General features: G+C 38.8%; 1 protein-coding gene across 2 annotated transcripts in view; it reads left to right on the top strand.

Moving 5' to 3' along the window:
• Positions 1-22,186, top strand: part of LOC135217907 (uncharacterized) — a 68,679-nt gene extending 46,493 nt beyond the window's left edge. For both annotated transcript variants that reach the window (XM_064253948.1, XM_064253949.1), the window contains exons 2-5: positions 12,387-12,551; positions 16,411-16,641; positions 21,237-21,401; positions 21,823-22,186. In XM_064253948.1, coding sequence (XP_064110018.1) covers positions 12,387-12,551; positions 16,411-16,641; positions 21,237-21,401; positions 21,823-21,860 — 599 coding nt within the window. In that variant the 3' untranslated portion in view covers positions 21,861-22,186. The remainder of the gene's footprint in view (positions 1-12,386; positions 12,552-16,410; positions 16,642-21,236; positions 21,402-21,822) is intronic.
• The last annotated feature ends 2,215 nt before the right edge of the window (positions 22,187-24,401 follow it).

Raw genomic sequence — 24,401 nt, 5'->3', positions numbered from 1 at the left:
CAGAACAGAGTTAGCTATCGTCATTAGAAGACCTGTACCTCTTTACCTAAGCTTTATCATGTAGAGGAATAGGATTAGCCATCATCATTGGCAGAAGCGATCAAGCTATCGTTATTAGAAGACTTGTACAATCATATCTGATCTTCAGCATGTAAAACTTCAGAAGAATACATATATTTTTATATTTCGTGTTTTCTACAAGAACCTCCTCACCATGAGTTTAACACATCGTCGTAATAACCAACAAGATAATACCGACTTCGTAAATGATCTACAAACCCCCAGACACTCCATTGAAGATGGAAGTGCAATACCAACCGACTTAGCGTAAGATTATCGCTAGTCTAACATTACCTCATAGGGCGCCTTATCATACAAGGCACAAGCCCTAATATATATATATATAATGTTCGTATAAACATAAAACGAACGGTAAATACGAACTAAAATTAATCACAAAATTACGATAACAAAAATGAAATTACGAAAAAAAATTAAATAGATGACTAAAACTAAATCACGCAAAACATAGAATTAAGGTGAAAAGTAACTAACGACCCACTTGTGTAGCTACTATGAAATCACACAATAGCTAGTTGAATACCGGACGCGTTGTTGTTCAATTCCGGTTTCTTCCTCCTAATAGCCTGTACTGAAGTCGAAAGGTCCAGTCTATTTGAACAAAAAGACTACTCTAAAATCTAGGTCAATGAAAGGATGGTCCTGTGCTAAACTGCATTCCCTTATGGCAGAAAAAGGTGGTTTAGAAAGAGGAAACCTTTGATCTAACAGAAGGACCTCTCTGTTCCAAAATTCTGTGTCTAAGCCAGTGGGAACTGGATCTCACGTATCGCAGACCACACTGCGAACAGGTAAACAAGTAAACGACACATGAACTAAGGTCCACAGGAAAAGCAGGCTTCTCCCTCAAAAGTGAACTTATAGTAAAAGGGTTAGTAAAAACAAACCTAAAACTAACTTGAGGAAAACCGTGCTTAAGTATATCTTGTAACTTTTTTCGGACCATGTAGCTGCTATGACCAAGGAAAGGCAATTTAATGTACTTTACATTTTTACTAGCAGTACTGTACACCGGTCTAGGGCAAAATTTCTAATCTAGAAAATTTTTCAGAACTGTAAAAAACATATAGGGGATAGGAATTTTTGGAAAAATAATTCAGGAGGAAGACCATGTCTTGATGAAATGAATTAAAATCACAAACATTGTAAGCTCTATTTATCATAATACGTATTGAATTAAGTTTATACAACTTTGGCGAAAAACTGAGATAATTCAATCCCAATCCCAAGCCGTAAAAGTACTTTTCCTATAAACAGAGGTCTCAAATTTGCCTCTATTTCTGTGTAGTACATGAACACCTAAAAATGACAACTTATTATCCTGTTCTGTCCCACAAGTACAAGAAATATTAGGGTACAGAGATTAAAATATTCAAAAAATAAATTCAAGTGTGAACGTTCCTTAAACACAAGGAAAAAGTCATCCACATACCTGCGATACTAAAAAGGTTTGAAAGCACTAGGGCATTAAGACATCCAAATCTTTTCACAATAACCCATGAGATATGAGTCAGTATGCAGGTTTTTTCTAAGTTAATGCACATGTCTAAGCGGACAATACAACAGTTGAGATGGAGCTAGTTTATGATTTTGTTCTATATACGCAAAACATGGTTTTGGTCCTGACTTATAGTTTTGATTAAGTTTTCTGCGCATCTGCGATGGCCAAATATGATTTTGTCAGTCTATTGCCTAATATTTGCCTTTCGGATTTTTTTATTTTTGCGGTATTTTGGGCATTTTGCAACAGTTATGAGTCATTAGTTGCCAGGGCTTGAGAGTGGCATATATATCTCATTAGTGTTTTTGGCTCAGGCACGAGGTGCTGAGTCAAGTAATATGCATTCAGACAACGTAATATTGCAACTGGGGGATAACGTGTTCCTGATGGTTAATATTGGGAATGGGCTGTTTTTTTTATATATATAATTTTGGGCCTTATTATTTTCTGTCTTGAGTCACTTCAGTGAAGTAAGGGGATATGTCTGGGTTCCTATTGATTTTGTGGGAATAACAGAGTTCGAGAGAGCATTTTTAATAGTGTAAGAATGGCATTTCACCAAATGTCCGTCAATCACAGTGGGGGGCTCGTCCCTTTTTGTATGTGCGTGCGTGATGGAGACTACGTTTCCATCCCCACTGCTGCCTCATATACAGTCGTCTCTGTTCAATAAAGCCAGTTCGAGCTTTCTCCTTGTCTGATTCCAGTCTTCACAACTGGTGACCCCGGAGTGACAGTAGCACCACAGGCCACCTACCCCAGAAAACCTTTAACTGACCCATATGGCACTCAGTCTAGGATCTCTGGTGTTCCTATCCACGGCCGACCACAACGCCATTATCGGACTCAAAACAGCACGTCCTCTACAGGAGTGTTTAGGCGTTCATCTTACGGTTTGGCCCACCATTTATGACACCTGTCGACCATAAGAGTGAGCTGGCAGACATGGAGAACTCAGCTCAAAACTGGGAACTGTCCATCGCTGTTATTTCTGATACTTCAACGCCCCAACCCGTGGCACAATCCATGCTCTCCCAGGTGGTCCCCCGACGCCCCGACCTGTGCCCTGATCCACGTCCTTGCATGTCACCACCGCGCTGGCGTACCCCCCATCCTGTCAAACTGCTGCCCTTCCCAGACAGAATGTTGCAACCTGGCTACACCACGCGGAGATCCAGTTCTGGCTCCATGGGATCACCAAGGAAGGAACCAAAGCGGACCTCATTGCTGCAGCCTTCCCGGAGGACATGTTCAACCGCCTCACCCCCTAGATGGCCAGAGCACTGCCCTACAAAGCCCTTAAGACCCAGCTCATCCAGGCCTTCTCCCTCCCAGTCCCCGAGAGAGCTGCCCACATCTTCGACCTGGTGATCAACCCCATGACCACCGTGGACCAGAGGCTAGCCTGGCATAAGCTCCAGGACCTGGTATTACTTCCAGAGGTGGACCACCAAGGATGCAGGAAGGAGGTAAGCCTCCTTAGACAACTCTTCCTCCGCCAACTTGCACCCCAGGTCCGCAACCAGATCCCCAACACAGAAGACCTGGACATGGAGAGCCTGGTGGAGCAGGCCATCGGCCTGTTCACCACCACCCAGGCCGCAAAACTCTCCGCCCTACTGTCAACCAACAGCCTGCAGCAGGAGAAACCCAAGGAGGCAGGGATCAGCACAGCCTTCCAGAGAAGAACCTTGCAACCCCACCACGACAACGGTTGGTGCCGCTTCCACCAAAAGTTCAGCAGTAAGGGAAGGAAGTGTGAGCATCCCTGCTCCTTCATGCCTCCAAAAAACGATGGAGGCAGCGCCCCCAGAGGATTTTATGCCGAGGACACCATCTCCGGCCACTGAATGTTGGTCGACACTGATACAGTCAGTGCTCCCGCTGTCGGTAGAGGACCGCAGCTGTGCCCCCAATGCCCCGACCACCCTTGTAGCCACCAACGGAACCTCCATCCGCTCCTATGGCACCAGGACCCAGACCATTGCGTTCCTGGGCTGGACCTACACCTGGCCATCGCTGACTTACTAATCCCTCTTCTGGAGGCAGACTTCCTAGCCCACCACGGGCTCTTAGTGAATGTAGCCCGCCAATGCTTCCTCAACACCGAGACCTGCCTCTCTCACCCACTCACCCCAGTACCCAGGGTGCTCACCATCTGCTCCGTTTTTCCCCACAGGTATGCCTCCCTCCTACAAGAGTTCCAGGATGTCTTCCAACCCGAGCTTCGCCAGGTGGCAGGGGCCGTGCCCAATCATGGTGTATACCATTACATCAGAAAGCTGCGAGCCCGTGGGTGTCCCACCTCCACATGGTGAAGAAGGCAGATGGCACATTGAGGCCTTGCAGTGACTACCGCCGCCTAAACCTCGTCACCAAGCCCGACACTTACCCCATGCCAAACATGCAGGACCTCACCGGGCCTCTCCACGGAGCAAAGATCTTCTCTAAAATCGACCTCCTAAAGTCCTACTCTCAGGTTCCCGTCCATCCCGAAGACGGCGATTATCACGCCCTTTGGGTCCTTAGTGTTCGCCTTCTCCATCTACGGCCTGCAGAACGCCGGAGCCACCTTTCAGCGCCTTATGGACAACATCCTCGGCAATTACCCTACTGCGTCTGCTATGTGGACGTCATCCTCATATTCTCCAGATCGCCAGAGGAGCACCTGAACCACATCCAGGCCATTCTCAAGTGCCTGCAGGAGAATAGGCTCATCGTCCTTTTTGACAAGTGCACCTGCAGTGCAGAGAAGGTGGATTTCCTCAGCCACGAGATCACCCCAGCAGGAGTATGCCCCATGGCATCGAAGGTGGCTGAAGTGGAGAATTTGCCGATGCCTGTGACAGTCAAGGCCCTCCAAGAGTTCATTGGGATGGTGAATTACTACAGGAGATTCATTCGGACATCGCATGCACCATGTGTCCTTTGACCAAGGTCCTGAAGGGCAAGCCAAAGAAGCTGACGTGGAATTTTGAGGTCATTATTTGACAGCTGTATGTTTAGGGTTAATTCTTATTTAATTGACTGGTGACCTGACTGACGTACATACTTAAAGCACCATAAACACCATTCACCTACGCCTGAATGGAATACCATTCACCTACGCCTGAATGGAATACCATTCACCTATGCCTGAATGGAATACACCAGCAAGACGTCCCTCAGCTACCTTTTTGGAGAAAATTGCTAATTTGGGAGCAAGGTGTTGCATGCTGCCGTCATGTGAAAGAATCTATGAGTCTACGACGACTTACGACACCTTTGGGACGATAATGGGCGTGGTACCGGGAGACGTTTTTCTACAGCATGGGTCTACACAGCTGCAGGCCACACACACACACATGCACGGGAGCATCGAAATTCAAGATAGGAAGATATAAGCTCTACAGTGAACTGTTTATTATAGTTACAGCTGTGATATCAGCTGTTGGGTTTTGTCTTATTTTAATATGATGTTCATTGTGCTGGCCAGTGTGTTTTTCTCATATATAAACTGTGGTTGAATGAGGACATTCAGAGGTGGTGGCCGAGCTTCTATTATATTTTGAATTGTTTCTTTTGTTGACCTATGGTTGATAAGCAGATGCGATGAGCAATGAAATTCTTTGAAACAATGGATATCGTCATTTTGACTCACATGGAAACAAGTTGGGTCTTAAAATGATAGATTTAGCGTTAGCTCCCACAGAGACAAAGCAAGCTCTGGAAATGTTGACGCATCATTTGGGGTGGCGCCAGGTGGGAAGTTGCTGCCTAAGCAAAGACAGGCCACAGCTTATGTCTGTGCATGAGCAGAAGCAAGGATCTGGTTTTGGGTAGATTTTATGGGCATGAGATTGAGCTGTATATGACGTCACGCATCTGTTCCAGTGCAATGAACTTGTGACAAATGAATGAAGTCATATCAAGGGGAGTGTCTTGTGAAAAAGTTTGTGCTTGTGTACGTACAAGCTGTTCCCGACATAATGGGAGGGTAAGATAACTAAGACGGAGAAGCACCTGAGGGAGAAGAGGCCTTGTTTTGGGAATGGCCGCATACTGTTGTATTTTGTTTAAGTGTTAGTGCTCATAGCTGAAATGAATGTTTCTGGCAAGTCTGGCAACCTCAATGGGAACTTGTCTGATAGTTGCATGGAAATGGTGTGGGGAGACTATGACTTTTTTAATTATCTATTTTATGACTGATGTCTAGTTATTGTAAAGGAAGAGGTGGACGGGGTTTTCCAATCCCAGGGTTATTTAGATATTCTGTTTGAATAACAGTGGTGCATTATTTGGATTTTGAATTTTAACTTATTCAGTTAAAATGTTTCTTTGAAAATTTGGTTTATTTAGTTAATTTTGTTCCTTACTAAGAAATACTATTTTATATTATTTGTGAGTCTGATTTTAACGACCTCGGTAATTGCAATGTTTGAGTTGCATTGAAGATCGATTGGTTGGTTGAAAAAGAGAAAAGAGAGAGAGAGGGGGCTGGTGGTTGGTAGAGAGAGAGGGGGGGATTGGTAAAAAAGAGAGAGAGAGAGTCATTCAGTGCCCTACCCTGAAAGGGTAAGTCAATGTCGTTTAGGCCCATTAACACACACACACACTCTCACACACACACACATATATATATATATATATATATATATATATATATATACATATATATATATAATATATATATATTTTATATATATATATATATATATATATATATATATATATATATATATATATATATGTTAATGGGTTTAAATGACATTGACTTACCCTTTCAGGTTAGAGCACTGAGTGACTCTCTCTCTCTCTCTCGTTTTTTTACCAATCCCACTCTCTCTCTGTGATATATATATATATATATATATATATATATGTATATATGCTATATATTATATATATATATATAATATATATATAATATATAAAATATATATCATATATATATATATATTATATTATATATATATATATATATATATTGTTACGAAGTGCCAAGTATCTGGTTACCATGCATCAAATATTACCTCACAAAAGCCAGACACCTGAACCCTCATAACACGTTTAAACGACTGAATACTCTAAAGGCAACAGTGATCCCTTAACACTTACCAGTATTGCAGAAAATCAGACTAAGTTCATCAAAACAGGTGTGAGGTAATCTTGTAAGTAATTAAATTAATCAAATGGCATCACTCCTTCAACAACTTTAAAACTCTAAGTATTTCCCTGATTTCAGAAGTCTAAGTACTTCCCTGGTTCTAAGTCACTTCAATTAAATTGAAGGAAAGCAAATCAATTACCACTCTATTTTTCTACCTAACATAAATATAATCATAATTAAATATAATTATACTGGTGTAAGATAAAGAAAACACTTATAAAAATTTTAAATACAAAAATTTATTATTAAATTCAAAATTTATAAGTGAAATTCACAATATCAGGGAAAATTACTGTTACTTGAAAACAAAGTAAAGTTTAATTAATTCTTGAATCAAATTAAGTAAAATTAAATCAAAATTAATTTATCACAAAATTCAAGAAAATTAATTCAATTGAAATTCAAAAGTGTTAGGCAATAATTGAAAATTTGAAATTAATTCACAAGTGATAATTGAAATCAGAAATTAATTCACAAGTACTAAACAACACAAAACTTGAAAAGAATTCTAAGTAAATGCAAATTAATTCACAAGTGTTAAATTTAAATGTGTAATGATAAAGCAATGAAAATAACTAAGTCAATTAAATTGTAAATGCAAATGAAAATATAAAACAAAAAGACACACTTCAATAAGAAAATGAATAAGTGCACAAACAATGGAACAGACACAAACACAAAAAAAATCAGCAATGTGTAAAAGTGTAAATCTTTTTCACTCAAAAACACTGTAACCAACAGTTTTTACCAAACCTTCGTAACAGACAACAGTTCCTATCAATTATTAGTTAAACACAATTCCTATCCGTTATTAGTTAAACACACTCCCTATCCATTATTAGTTGCAACTAATAAAAATATAACACACTTTACCATGGTATACCAATTTCTTTCTTTCTCTTTTACTGCAGCTTGTATATTACACTTTCACAAAAACCAGGCGCCGTTACGAAATGTTTGTTCAGATTCCACAAAAGAAACTAAATAAACTAAATAAATTCTAAAAAATATCAAATATAAAATTCTCACAAGTTATGAGTGACCAATTTACGTTACGTTAATATAATCTCGATGTCGAGAGAGAGAGAGAGAGAGAGAGAGAGAGAGAGAGAGAGAGAGAGAGAGAGAGAGAGAACTGACTGCCTCAAGGTCTCAAGATAGAATGAAATCTCTTCCATAAGTTCCATTACGGAACTTCGAGAGAGCAGATGTCAAAAACGTTCTTGTCACGAAAGCTTCCAGAAAGTTCTGAAATCTGATGCAATCTCACATACTAAATGTGCAATACCCACGTGGGACTTGACAAAGATATACACATACCAGACGAGTCTGTTAAAAAAAAAGAAAGACGTACCCGACTCGAACGAGACGAAGAAGTCTTATCACGTACGATGACAGATTCTCCAAAACACAAGTGAAGATTTGAGATCGCTTATCAAGACGCGTTGACAGAGTAGGGAAGCAAACGGATCTCGCAGACTCTCTAATCTACAGTGTCGACATAAAAATTAAACATTTGTAGTTTATAAAAGACAAAGAATCTCTCTCTTTTTACGTTATATATATTTTCTTTTACAAGACGTTAATGCGAAATCTGAACACACATTTTAAAACATCCTATTCTAAGCTATCTAGGAATCTTAAAAAATGTTGCACAATCTACATGACATTTCAAAGAGGGGAAACATGCATTTTGAAAGAAGCAATATCATAATATTATATATATATATATATATATATATATATATATATATATATATATATGATATATATATATATATATATATATATATATAATATATGTATATATCAATCACAGCCACACCCATGTTTTAACTGATGAATTGTGCCTGAACACTGCACTGAAACCTGAAGCAGCATTAGCCAATTTGTACAACTACTTATAAAGCCCGTTAACTGAAAGTTAGACCTTCTTATGCACATTGCTGTATTCACATCTTATCTTTCAAGCAAGTAAACCTCCAAGCTTTGCTATGAAACCCAGGCTATCTTCCAGGTTCAGCAGCCAGTAGCAAAGTGCTCCTATAATTATGTGATTCTTCAGCACTTTCTTATCTCTCTCTTGCTCCTGACCAAATACCCAGCTGACCAACTGTAAATACATCTCTGTGTACATGAAATGTCTAAAAAGGTGAGTTCCCATGAATTAAGTTAGCTGTCTCCTAGATCCTGTGCATGAGTAGAAGACAGCATGTTTCTTGCATAAACACCCTGGCAACTAAAAACTGAATATAGGCAAACCTACCAACAAGGAAACATACTAATTGATTGAATATAACTTTTAATTTCTGAATTCAATGTCTTTTAAGAGCAAAAGGTTGTCCTCTACTTGCTCAGTAGACAATGTGGTTTTCACATCAGTCCTGGTGATTTTTAAACAAACTACAGCCATGCATATCAACACTAAATTCCACTAATTGACTAAATACAGAATCTGAATTCAAGATTGCTCTTCCTCAAGACCTGAAGTTCATCATCAGATCAAGCATGTTTTTCACCTAGACTTAGTACAGCCGCCGTACCTACTGATACAAAAAGCCACTTACATACTAAATACTGCATCCAAGTTCTGCACAATTCTGCCTCTATAGCAATTGAACAAAGAAGGCAGACTATGTCCTCTTTCAATCCCAGATGCCCTCTCTCCTTGGAACACACATTGGCTCGACATGCAGATTAGCAAAATTTATTTTATCATTACCCAGACATACCAGATAACCCTGTGACCTGCTAACAGTCTGATGTGAGACACAATGGCAAGGGGATCTAGGGAAAATCTGAAGTCCCTCGTTCTGCCAGAACTCAGGCCTGAAGGAATACCCACGAAAGTTGACATGACAAGTAAAATACCACTGTCACCTTCTGACCAGCATCCTGGCTACACTTCCCATTGTAGAAGTTATACCTAAAGCAGATGTACTGAAGAGGGTGGACCAGATGCGGGAGGGCTCCAAGGCCTCACAACACACTACCCATAACATCTGTGAAGTCAGGACTAGGACCTTGGTAATAAGGCTCATGCTACTAACATCCTGCAGGCGTAGCTGTTCAAGCAACGACAGAAAGGACTTCCCCACAAACTTGTCATCTGTGTATATCATCATGAATTCAGGAAAGCAGCGAGGATCTGCACCCCTGAATACAGCTGAAGAAAATTATACCAACCACCATAACCCCAGCAAAGCCTGTTCTATCAGGTTCTATGTTACCGTCCAAGCCTCAGACAGGCATTTCTTGGTAAACACAGATAACTTCAGTTCCACACTACCCAGATCGAAGGAGGGCTGCCATATGCTTCCAGACTGATCTAAATCTAGTAGCTGCCAACAGCAGGCTTATAGGACAATGGACCTCCCTCTTCTAATAAAAAAAATCTTGGGAGCTTCACTGTTGCCTCTTTCCAGATGCCCCTACTCAGCACCAGTTTCCTTGGATATTTCAGCTTGCTGGTAGACATTGCCCATCACCTCCTTCTGGACCTGGCCTCCATCCAAATGGCTTCGGTCAAAACCAGAGCCAAGCATCCATCCATGACTTTTAAAGCCCATTGACATATGTACAAACTTGCCCTACAGGTGTTCCCTGATATAATCAAGCCCAAACTTAAAGCCCTAGGATGTCAGCAGAGTAAGGCATACTCCAATGTCAGAGTATTTGATATGATATGCTGTGTTCATTATTCCAAATGATATCTTCTTCAACTGGCAATACCCACTGTCAATAAGCTCTGTTTCAATGCTGCAGTGTAGGCTACTCACCCTGTAGGCTAATAATAAAAAAATCACACCAAATTGCTGCCATCACGTACTCCTGGCAGTCACCAAATTGTCACAGTAAGTAGTGGGAGTGACCGTTTTACTTTATAATATAGTGTGATTGAAGCAATAGATAAAAGATAAAAAAATAGAATGTATTCACAACTTGGACACTACAATTTCACTTCATACTCAACATGACTTTTAGAAGTAGTCTGGTGGAGGTTCTCTTACACTTTTTCTTCGTCTTGGAAACAGCTGTCACTAGAATTAATTCTTCTAACAAAACTCGTGTCTTTACTTTCTACATGAGATGACAAGAAGGGATGTGAGGTAGATTGTTCTGCTGTCTGTCTGTCTGCTGTCTCCTTCATAGCCACTATATATACAAGGTTGCCCTCTGCTCTCACTCATACAAATTACAATCGAGCCTACTCTCTGCGATACCACTAAGCAGTTGATTTAATTTTGACACTCAGGCAGTCTGGGAACAACCTGAAATAATTTAAGTCGTTTACATAAAACGCCTCAGGAAATCTTTATTAGGATGCTTTTAGTATAAATAAAATCTTACTAGCATTCGATTAGAAAAATAAGCAGTTAAATGAAATGAACAACTTTTGAAGATTGATCCAGAATACTACGGGGGATCATTGTTTACTCTTGAACTTCAATAAAAGAAACTACAGAAGGAAATGATTATTGTAAATTATGTTGTGACGGGCACATAGCCCCCTTTCTTTTTTCTTTTTTTTATGTTCTTAGGGTTTTCTTGCATTACTGATAATGACTATATTACAAAACTTGAAAAGTTCACTTTCAGCTTAGAATAATAAGTATTTAGATAAATACCTGTAAATCATGTTCTCAGATTGTCACTGTTGACACACAGATGTTTACATAATTTCCTAAATATTTAATTGATTACTTTTACATTTAATATATTACTATTTTAAGATTTCACTACAAAATACAGACAATGGGGAATAATGTTAAAAAATTACACTCTAGTAATGAGCTGGAATACTGCAAACTTTAAATGTGATTTTCAACAAATTTTTATTAAGGCGCATATCCCCCTTTTGGTGCTGGGTACTTCAAGTAATGTGAGGAATATCAGAGAGGCGGGAAATGGCGTCCAAAACTAGAGATAAGCACTAAAGGGGAAGATTGCTGGCTGACAATGGAAAGTACTCGATCACAGGATGTCGATTCCATTAAAAACTACAGAAAGGAGTGACTGATCAAAGAACACAAGGTATTCTCTTCCCTAATTTATGCCAAACTTTCGGGAGCATATGGAAAGCACTTGCTTTCCATATCAGTTCAGAAGAATTAATTGAGGCTCAAAGACAATTATGGGAAGTAGACAGATACGGATAGAAATGATTCAATTACAAGGTATAAATCATAATCTGTGTAAATACTGAGGAGTTACAACTACCGTATGCTACATACGTGGCACAACGAACGATTGTTCTGGAAAGTTTCCAGATCTTTGAAGGGTGGGATCAATATCAAGTAGATATATTGCATATAAAGAAAAGGAAAATATAAAAATTGATATGCTAACAGGAACTTTAATGTTATTCACAATGAAGGAATCTTCCTCACCAGATGACAAATTGGAGCACAACAAGAATGAACATTTTATACAATCAATTCAGTCAGAGGAGGTAACACAAACAAAGTAGTAATTTAAGCGAAACTTCTGTAGATAAAGAAAATTGGGAAGACATGAAGGAAATGCTAAAAGTCAGTTTATAACTGAAGACATTACTAGCAGCAAACTTTCCAGCCTGACAAATTATTTTTATAATCACTGTTGTTATTGTTTGAATTTGTAACTTTGAGTATAATTGTTACTCTTTTCCACTAGGGTTTGGTAACTGGTTGGTGCTCTTGATCCTGATTATGGAAGGGGATTCTCAGGTGGTCCCACAGATTCCCATAGGTGTGGAACTGGGCACTGTCTCCATTTTCAATATCTGGGAGCATGCTCTTCGCAAACAGCAACGCGCAGCAGCTCCGCGGGAAGATGCAAGTAAGTTTTGGGATATACTGATTTCCATTGAATACTAGATTTTTTTATTTTGAGTAAAATATGTAATGTATGAGAAGTTAAGTTCTGAATCCTGTTTAACATCCTACTCTCTGACCCAGTCGTGGAATTACATATAACCCAGTGGGATGGGTCTTTGCATTTCTAAATATACTGTACTCAGCCCTAAATTCCAGGAACGCAATAGAAGATCTGTAAGTGCTTTAATAAAGTCCAGAGCTGATGTTTAATGCAGAAAACGAGGAGATACTTGAAGAATGGACCCTAGCTAAGAAATTCACAATATATACAGTTCTAAGAGCATACAGCAAAACCTAAGAACTTCTGGAAATCTCTTAAAATTATTTAAAATTTTCAAGAATATAATAATTGACAGACTGAAACATAATTGTTCATTTGATCAAATGTAGCAGGTGTATGTGTGTATGTGTGTGGAACTGAATGTGTGGATCACTGGTTTTTTCCCTAAATCAAAGAATCAGTACTCAAAGAAATTTGTAACCGTATGATTATCGCGGGCGTCATCTGGTCTCTAAAAGTTGGGGGGACATTCTGAAAATTATACGGATAATGGTGGTGAGTGAAGAAATGAACATGATTTGTTGTATTTTAATGCCATATAAATACAACTATTTGGATAGTATTAAGAGAAAAGAATGACTGATTTATCAATATTAGTCAGACAAGAAGTTTATAAGTCCACAGTTTACAGATTGGCTGAAATACAGTATAAGTCTTCTGTGACATCTTCAATATACAGTTCCAATTAACTCTGCAGAGGCTATGATCAGTGTTTAATATTACAAACTTTTACAGTATAAGTAACAAGAATAAAAAAATAGGCTTATTATTTTATGGTGCATTATATTATAAGATTTACAGGACTCCACTGAGTCTAAAATAATATTGCCCTGTAACAATAAAAGCCTTTTATCCCAATGTGGGTTTCAGTACCTAAGGTGAGGGATGGTAGCACAAAAGGTAGTAAATAAGTGAACGACATGAATGAAAATGTACTGCTTGTGACAGTACTAGTGGGAAAGCAAGAGAAAGTTTAGAAGGGGGCAATACTGAATGAATTGATTGTTGAATGTATGAAATGAAAATTTTGCAAAGAACGACATAGTTGGATGACAAGAGAAGTAGTGGTGGAGGATAGAGATGCATCGAGGCACTTCATCCGTGGCCACCCTTCAAGGATTAAATCATTTTTGCTATTGATAAAGAAAGTGCTTCCCTCTGGATACAGCCAAACAAGATAGGTGTCTCAAAAATTGCCAAAAATATTTGCCCTTGTGTCTGGCACTTTGTTTACAAATTTATTAGCTATGTATTGACAATCAAGTGCAGTAAGACGTTCTCGGTGAACATGACAGACCATAAGATGTTTAAGCCGTTTTTGGGTTATGGTGGAACGCAGCCAAGTTTTCATGCGCCTGAGTACCCTGAATGACTGTTCAGCCTCACATGAACTTCCTGGAGAGACCAAAAGAAGTCTCAGATAGCGTTCAACCTGTGGGATCAGTCTTCGAACTTCTGGCACCATATTTGCAAATGTCTTTCAGTAGTCCTCAACAGATGCACCATTGAACTAATTATGGAAGAAATCAATTTCATCCCTTAAGGAATTAGAAAGTTCTGGGTATGTCTTGACTGACTCCTCTTTGATTGACCCAGATAAGAGAATTTAACTTAAGTCACGCACATTGTGCAGATAAAGAGAAATACTCATTTAAATACTCTGAGGCACTGTCGTCAATAACTTGGAAGAACTTTACTCTGTAATACTCCTCCGCACAATTGGAAACTATTCCTGAAGCCCATCATCAAGTCTCTTTGGGATCTTGCGTTTGTGAGGGAGAGTTGCTGGTTCTAGTTCACACTCCTCAATTTTCTCTTGTGCAGCTTCAGAAATGTCCTTAGACTTGTTTTCTATAAGAAGGGATTTTAGATTTCCTGCAGCTACTTGACAGCAGCAAGCATTCCATTAACTGTGACCTTTGAAACTTCGAAGAGCCTTATTAAGATTTTCTAGGACATGTAGAATAGGCAGAGAAGCAAAACCCCTAAGGACACACTTTCCTGTTAACAAATGTTTACGAATACCATTGGCTCGTGATGCTGTAGATGTACCAAAGTCATATGCTGCTTTTTGAAGGGCCTCCAGAGTAAGTTTATAGTTATCCTAAACAGACTTTACTGAAGGTCCACGAGTTAACCATCGAGTTGGGGGCAGATTGGCTTCAGTAGTAGTGATGGGCTTGGTGTGTTTTCATCCTGAGCATGAGCATGAATATTTAGGTAGAGATGCTTGAACTTTCCAGAGTTGATATAAATATTCCCAAGTTCATGAACGTGACATAAGGCATCCCTAATGAAGAGTGCTTCTTGTACTACTTTAGAAATACAAGATGGGTGACATGAGCTTCGCAGTGAACAAAGTTGGCCAATGGTTGGCTTTTTATCACTTCTGCTTGACAGCCTCTGTATTTCCAGACATTATTCGCTCCATCATATGTTTGGGTTCTGAGGTTTGAAAAAGGTAGTTGACATCTGATCAGAACATCATGTACAATCTCCCATTGCAAGTGACTCTCTTGTTGATGATATTTGATAGAGACCAATAAACTCGTCCATAACCTGAAATGCATCTGCCACATAGCGCTGATTCTTGTTCATGACCTTGAATATCTCGTGCCCCATCAATTATAATCTCAAACTGACCAGACATTTCATGGACTTCACTACAGACCTTTCTAAGTATATGATGCCTCATTATATTTTGGATTTCATTCTGAATCTCTCCACTTTTGCCAGGTTTAGCTTTAAAATGAAGGAAAAATAATAATAAACTCTTAGACAGCTGCTTCAAGCTTTGGCATTTGCCGACTTCTGATATCAACTTTGGGAAACGTCAGTCAAAATTTAAAGGAACAAGAATTAATCTGACCATGAACTTAATGAAAAATTAAATAATCTATTTTTTTATTATTTCATATTTTATCATTCTTTGTGCTGAGTATATTTTTTATATCATTAATAGCCTCATTTCCAGCATCTGTCATATAAAACTTGGAGAAAAAGTTGGGGGTCAATTGATATGCTGTCCCCCCTGAATATAAAGTGGGGGTAATGAACCCCTTCCCCCCACAGATGACGCCCATGATGATTACGATAAAGACACTGATTACAACAAGTATGAGTTCGGTCTTTTTTTCAAATACATCCCTTTAACGCATCCAGAAATTTGTATTCTACATATTGTAGATTAGAGGTGGCAAATTTTTACATTGTAAAATTAAAAACTGTTTCTCCTTAAGAACTTAGGGACGGTTAACAATAGTTCAGTTACCTCAGTTATTAAAAAAACCGTATTAATAATGATTTACTTCGAAAGAAGACTCTCTTGCAACTATGTTTCAGTAGAGTTTCTTGTTGCATAATAAAGTTTCTCTATTTTTCTAATGATTCACTTTTTCTTTCTTTTTAGTATCATTTGCAGGAGGAGCGCACTTAAAAAATATATTTACAACTTTTATTTTCACGCATTTTCATTCATTTCCATTTCACTCTAATTAATGTACTTTTAGGAAAAAGGCCAAGCATATGATTGCAATTTCTTGGAATGATCAACCTTTGATTCTGATGCTAACATTGCTACTTTTTTTTAATGATAACGATCACATTTTTCTTTGCAAGCTATACATTTATATTTATTTTTCAAGTGTTCTATATTAGTTAGCTCAAAATACAATTGCCCTTATGACACTTCTGTTTGCTGAAGCCTAAGCGAACAAATTCCTTGCGCAGCTCTTTTGTCTGATGATGTTGACCTTCACAGGCGTTGGGACACTGCTTTCACCAGTATCCTTTCTCGTGGTGAACCTAGTGCCTGCCGACGCCCCTCACCCTCTCTATTGCGACGAGTATGAGAGCTTACGCACAGAGTTCCTTCTTGACTACATGATACAAGAACCTGTGCTTCCCAGTGATCCTAAAATGGCTGCACCAGATGGACTGGTAGTTACTAATCTCAATGGGAAGGAAATCAAATTCAAGAAGGACGTCGATGGTAATATTGTGTGGATTCTGTTTCACTAATAAAATGACCACTATTCTGGCACTGTGATAAAATTAGGATTTATTTTCAGGAAAACATCCTTATGTGAAAAAATAAATAAATATAAAAAGTCACGTAAACTTATCAGTGAAAATATTTCTTGACTAAAATGCAGGTGGGAAATATTGGCAAGACTGGTTATTTTGTAGCCATTTACAACAGGCATTCTTGACTGACTAAACGCATCCCCTTGCCACCACTAACCCGTCTTCACTCACTTGTCCCCATCAAGGTATATAGAATAAAGGTCCTCATTAGCTTAGTAAGTCTAGCGCCAAAAAGGCATGAACCAAGGGAAAATTGCAATATGAACTAAACATGAATTTTTTGGTGTTCTAGGGTCATCTGTACAACAAATTAAAAATCTAATCCTTTAGCTTAGGTGGAACATGGTTTTCCAAGCCTCTGTTTACATAAATCCTTGCATTTTTTCAAAGTTTGGCCATTATTATTTGGCAACCTTGCCTTGTTCAAACCTTGTCATAGTTTGATATATCCTGTTGAACGCCATGTGGTTGTTCTGCGTATGTGTGAATGTAAGTTGTTGGGTTGATCTGTTTTATGTGGTTTTCCTATTGAATTTACATTAATGTTTTGTTAAATATACTTTGGAATCTCGTTGCTTCCTCGCGTTTTCAAGCTAGGATGCAACATATAGCAAATCGTACTTTATCTAACCTTGGCTTTTAGATGAAACAGGTTTTAAAATGCTATTAATTCTCTGTATACCTAATTTAAGGGTCTTGTACCCCAAAATGATGTTTTTCATGCATTTCTGCTGTATATTACAACTATTTCTAAGCACATGTACCGACGGAGGCAATGGAGTTGTATGACAGTGCTGTATCAGGAGCTGTACTATGCAAAAGGAAAAATTAGAACTGAAGGGTGACCAAACTGCACAGCTGTGGCTACAATACATGGAGATGGCGGATCTTGTCCAGAATCTATTACAATCTGAAAAAACAGGAAATTGGTTGCTTCATCTTGATACACTGAGGAAGATAATGTCATTTCTTGCTTCTGCTGGCCACAACCTGTATGTCAAATCCTTGAATGTGTACCTGCAGAAAATGGATTGTTTGATGAAGAATCACCCAGAAATTCATAAGCGTTTCATTGAAGATGGCCTCCAAGTTGGATGTCTGCAGATCTGGACTGGACTCCCACCTGATCTTGTAATCAAACAAACATTGATGTGTAGCATGAAAACTACAGGTGGCCTCACCCAAGGGCGAGGTTCAGCGCCTATTGTGAGGGATGTCAAATCAGATTACATCTGAAGTCAATTTTGCAATGCAGCAGCTGACAAAAGATAATTATGAGACCAGTGAGGAACACAGACCTACAACATGCATGTCTCAAAAGGGATGTGTATGACAGGTTGGAGATTCTGAGCCTACTAGAACTGAAGAGCCCATTCTTGGGAAGTGAAGAACTGGTTAACATAGTTAATGGAATTACAGCCAATACATCCTCAAATTTTCAAATGTTGATAATGCAAAGAAATAGGTCACAGTATTCTTAAGAAGATGAAAGGACTTTCCTTCTAAAAGAAATCTCAGGCAGTTCTCATGGATTCAGAATTGACTCTCAAGCTGAGCAACGAGGAACCCATTGAAATAGATCCTCAGTTACTCTTTCAAAGGTTGGGGATTGCAGGAACACAAGCTGAACAACTACCCGAGGCTCTGAAGTATGAACTTTGTGGATATCCACCCGCACTGTTTGAAACAACAAATGTAATTCTGTGGCGGAATCAAAGCTAAGTAAAAACAACAAGCATACTCCCCACAGTTATGCGTACAAGCTGACAAAATTTCCCAGTCACACTTTCCCCTTTACGTTACTTTTTACCCGCAGGACAATTGGTTCAACGAACTACCTGACAAACATAACACAAACACGTACTCACCTCAGGCTCCAAATACTCAGGGCTAGGCTGTGCTGTCCGCTGGATATAGGCTAGCCGAGACACAACTACCGCCGACAATCACAACACAAACCAACCAACCGAGAACCACAACCCCACAACAACTTAACAACCCAACAAATCACTAAGCAGATGAACACCAACAGCTCGAAATAACATGACAACCACACGACTTACCCCAGCACAACAACCTGCTAACACCAACACTGCCTGAACCCCCACTCACTGACAAGTTCCTCGTTGGACGAGTGGTTTTCGCGATCGGCAGCCAATCTGGTGGTCCGAAGTTCGATTCCCCGCTCTGCCAACGCGGAATCAGAGGAATTCATTTCTGTTTGTAGAAATTCATTTCTCAATATAATGTGGTTCGGATCCCACAATAAGCTGTAGGTCCCATTGCTAGGTGACCAATTAGTTTCTGGCCACATAAAAATATCTAATCCTTTGGGCCAGCCCTAGGGGAGCTGTTAATCAGCTCATTGGTCTGGTAAAACTAAGATATACTTAACTTAACCACTCACAGACACCGAAATGCACTACCAACCTCTTCAACTTCACCTCAACCAGACAGACACACACACAACAACTTTACAACACCAAATAACACAACATCAACTGACCACCAACGGATAACTGCTGCCCAAACCAACTCTACGACTTCAACGAACGCCTTACTGCTTGCAACTCTCGTAACACACTCCTGCCACTGATGGCACAACAGAGCGCCACAACAGACACACGCTTACGACCGCCATTCAACCACTCCCATTTATTTTTCCACCAATCTCTCTCTCTCTCTCTCTCTCTCTCTCTCTCTCAACCCTTGGAGACGTTGTCAAATATAAAGTACCATCATTACGCCTATATAATTCTACCTGCAAACAAGTCACAGTTGGCTAAAACCGATATGGGTTTTAGCAACTGCCGTAGATGGTCTCAAGGACTGTGTATTTGTTCTAGATGGAGGACCTTGCTACAGAGAATACCTTGGGACACGGGCAAAACATATAATGCTATTGCACAGAACTACTCTGGCTACATTATGGACAGGTATAGCTCATCTGTAATTTTATTTGACGGATACAGCAACGCTCCATCAACCAAAGATCAAGCACATAAAAGAAGGAATTGCTAATCTGGAAGAAAGGTGACTTTGACTGGGAGGATAGTCCTTAAAGTGAAGAAGCAGGAGTTTGTATCAAATTGGGAAAACAAGCAGCAATCCATCAACCTCCTAACTGACAAACTACAGGCAGATGGAGTCGAAGTTCGGAGATGTAGATCTGTTGATTGTTAAAACAGCTGTTGCTACATCACAAATTGTTCCTACTGTAGTTGTTGGGAATGATACAGACTTGATCGCACTTTTTCGCTACCATGCAAGTGATGAGAGACTATAATTGATTGTACTTATCAAAAGTCTTGGTAGTTTTTGCTTATACAAGCAGAATAAACATTTGATATTCTATATTTTGTCTTTCGTGGTAATTTAATGAAGACATATAACGCTAAAATACATGGGCTTCACGCAAAAGAATATAAAACATGCCTAAAGGATCTTATTTTGATGAATGTTTTGTGGGGGTAAATTGGTTTACTTGCTTGTATGGTGTTTTTACGTTGCATGGAACATAAATTGGTTTAGAGTATAAGGAGCAGTGCTATCATAAAGTGCTCTATTCTATTGGAAAGAGCAACCCCTAAAACTCAGGAATACAAGATAAAATTGTAAACATACCATGGAAACTGCCAAAGATATCTACTTTCTTGTTTTTTTCCTTCGAGATTTGACATCACAATTTTGCTCACTCTTAGAAACTATGTTCCACTAGATTTTTAATATGTTGCTTATGTTGCATAAAGAACACCAAACAACATAATTCATGAATATTGCAATTTCCCCTGGGTCAAACCATATATTTACTGTACTAATGGGGGCCCGGTTAGCGCCGTCAGTATACCCCATGTGGTGCACTGTAGGTATTACTTAGGTTATTTGCAGTGTCCCTTCGGGCCTTAGCTGCAACCCCTTTCATTCTATTTACTGTAACTCATTTCACGTTCTTTCTTATATATTTCTTTCCACCCTCTTCTATCAATTGCTTCATATTGCAACTGCGAAGTTTTCCTCTTGTTACCATTCAAATCTTTCTACTCTCAATTTCCCTTTCAGGCGCTGATTGATCACATAGGTCCCAGCGCTTGGCCTTCAGCCTAAATTCTGTCTTCCATTCATTCACTACTTTTTCAGTTGTGTATAAACGGCCAGTAGGGAAGGACAGCAGCTACCCCCATGTAGTCCAAGGTCATAATTCTTGTTTGAAGCCAGGAGACCTTGCATTGTTGCTTAATAGAGGTAAAATTGCGCCATTGGGATCAAAATGAGTATCCTTACACGCTCTAAATACAGAATGATATATTTTTCCTCAAAACAATTCCCTATCGGGTAAGCGCTCCAAGAAGACAGCAGTGTGATAAAAAGTGCATTTAACAGATTCCCTCCTCAGATATTCAGCCGATGTCCACGACGTCTGTATTGAACTGGAGACTTTTGAAGGACCCATAATGAGTTACATTTACTTTTTGTTTGTTAAGTTACCTCTCTAACTTTCAGGACAAATATCCATCAATGGTGTGAGTGTCGAAGGTACAAAGACTGTGAATGATGGACCCATTGTCTATGACATTTCGGACTTTCTCTTCGGCCATCAAGAGAAAGTGAAATCGGCATTTGAAGAAGTTCTCAGATCTCACACTCAGCACTTTGGACATCAAATGAGTAAGCATTTAAACTAAAACCCCCATTTATAATCATCATTAGAGCAGCTTTACTTCATACATGACAAGTAGAACGGCGAAGTAAATTTCAGAAATGTAAGAGTATACTATATTAAATTAATTTTTTTAATTCTGCAAAAACGATAACCACGCAACTGTTCCAGTTTAATTCTTAAAAGGTGTAAAAGTATGAGATAATATTAAAAAAACTGAGTGACAACCGAAATTGAGTTAAGTGTTCCCTAACAAGCACTGAAAAAAATTACTTTTAATATGTTACATATTGTATTTCTTTTTGTGCGTTCTTTCTTTCAGTGACTATAATAGTTTAACCTGACATTGTTGGAGTTTTCAGATTTAGTTACAAAGAATTTCCGTTAAATAGTTTTTTTATATTCTTTCGTTTTCCCATTGAATTTCAGATCCTTTCATGCCAGTTCCTCCCGAAGAACCCTTTTAGGAGGACTCAAGAAGCGTCTCGGTGTCAGAGACCCTGCAGTCTTTCTCTCATCTGAACGGCTGAGCTTTCAGTAAATTTGATAAACAAGCTACAATTTCTACATATTGACGATCGATTTAAAGATGAAGCGGTAGCAAGAAAATAAGATTTATTTCCCCTCCTTGAATCTAATGTCAAATTCTGATGTGTCATTTCCACAAAATTTTGTTTTTCTCTTAGGAAGAATTTAGAATCATTGCTGTAAATTGTTACCATAATGTTCAAACCGTGATGTGTTCTACATGAAGGCAACAGTAATAAAAAGATGTCTGAAGACTAACAAAAAACATCGTTATCCTCATACATTGAAAGGGTATGTTTTTGCACAGTTATATTGCACGTTTCACATGATTTCAACTACGTTACTGTTGCGAAATGTACCCTCGCAACTAGGTTTTGACTGATCCAGCCGATGGAGTTGGTAGGATGGCCTTAGCCTGTAGCACAGACTGCGATCCCCACTCACAGGACTACTGAAGATGGCGGCAAAATTTCACACAATTTTATTACATATATAATCATCTCATGACTACTCTTACAAATCAATCAAAAATAAATTTCATCATTGCCTAAAGGCTACACGTTCACTAAATCGACGACCACATGGTCCGTAGGGATCAGTGGTCCAGCTATTTTAATCACAGATCACATCAAAAACACTGAAAATAACGACACGAGTCGGGGTACAGTTTACAGGTAGTACATAATGATCAGTCAACGGCTTCAGCAATCACAATATATTGGAGCTGTGAATTAATTAAGCCCCCTAATGTCATACATGTCGAAAAGTTTGCAAATTCACAGCTATAGTCTTGCCATCGCGACGAGGGCTCTATGGCATGGCGTTTAAAGACTTGCCCTATTGCCAATTTTACAAAAACAACTGACCCATGTGTGACAGATCTTTGAGACAAACCCTGAGGCTATAATTATAAGATAATAGGGGCTTTTCATTTCAAGGTACGTACTTTTTGCCATCTCTCTCTCTCTCTCTTCTAAATTTTACAGCTCTTTTTCCTTTTTTTCTATCTTAACATATGTCCATCTTAACTATTTTGTCAGTACTTGTTCATTTATCATTATTCCATAATTAGGTACCTAGAAGTATTTAATCAATCCTATATAAATAGGTGATATATTTCGCCTTTTCATCTAGAAAATACAATTTATTTTGTGTACAATTGCCTTTTCTCGGCTGTGAAGTTGATGTCTACCCATGGCTGTGAGATGACCAGAAATGACCTGTAAGCCTGTGTCAAAGTCACTCCACACTTTAGTCATATCGTATTCAAGCAATATTCAGTCATTGTTTCCTATCTTATTTTATCATTGAGAGAGTCTGTCTGTATACGATTGTTTATTTTCTCACTCGTCAAACTTACTCTGCTATGCTTTATTTCATATTTCCTTGCTCACCAATTTATTCTCAACCTACGATATTAAGAAATCAAGATATTTGTAGAAAGGAGAACTGCCTCCAGACATGTACAGTGCCCCCTGGAGAGAATCTAAGCAGCTTCTCCGTGGATTTAAACGCACGTGGAACTCTTTGAAATATTGGCAACAACTCCAAAATCAGATGCCATGTTGACAGAAAATCTGACTGTTTCTTGTTATTGCATAAAAAAACTTTATCAATCGTGAACCAGTACAATTGATTTAGAATTCTGGGTAATGGCAAAGATGATATTTGATATCTGTAATGGGAGAAATGGTTTTATCTCTCTGTTTTTGTTATAAATTTGGCAGATATGTGGAGATTAAACACACATGGGAGGACCCAAACAGCCCCGCCAGAGAGCTCTGGTTATTTTGGAAATAATATAGTACTATTTTCCTTATGGTTGTATAAATATGATCCCTTTAATGCATTGGTATTTGCAATCCATGTGATTTGAACTTTTTTTTTTTTTACATTGCTTAGTTCAAAGTACGGTGTGGCAAGGTTAGCAGTGCTGTCAATGACAGTGTGCTTAACATGCTCCTCAGGCCGGAGGAGCATGTTGATATTAGTACTTAATAATCATAAGTATTAATATCAAGGCATATGGATCCAACTCATCTTTTTCAACTGGCTTAAAATATTATTCTCTTAGAAGTCCTTCTGCTCGCTTTTGGTTTATAATTTATTCTTTTATAAGGTAACAATTGAAGTAGAAGAACGTGTAGATATTCTCATATGCTCTCTGACCAGAAATTGTCAATAGAGAGATGCAAATGCATAGTGTAAAATAAAGAAATCTAACACACCTAGGCCTAGGAACAAAATCTTGGCTTTGACAAAAGAATAATTGCATAGGTGAATATTTGCTAGTATGCCATCTTTTTTAATAAGAAATATAAATAATTTTGTATGAAAATCCAAATATTCCCCTTACAAACATAAAATAGATGTTTTCAAGAAAATTTCATTGTCGCTACTCATTGTAGACCTATGTTGCACCGACACTCTAATGGTTGTGTCACACACGCTCCCCTCACACGTTGCTATTAGTGGGGGCA

The sequence above is a fragment of the Macrobrachium nipponense genome, chromosome 9 (assembly GCF_015104395.2).
Source record: "Macrobrachium nipponense isolate FS-2020 chromosome 9, ASM1510439v2, whole genome shotgun sequence".
In the NCBI taxonomy this organism is placed as follows: domain Eukaryota; kingdom Metazoa; phylum Arthropoda; class Malacostraca; order Decapoda; family Palaemonidae; genus Macrobrachium; species Macrobrachium nipponense.
Note: the sequence above shows the minus strand (reverse complement) of the source record. Positions and strands in the feature narration are given on the sequence as shown.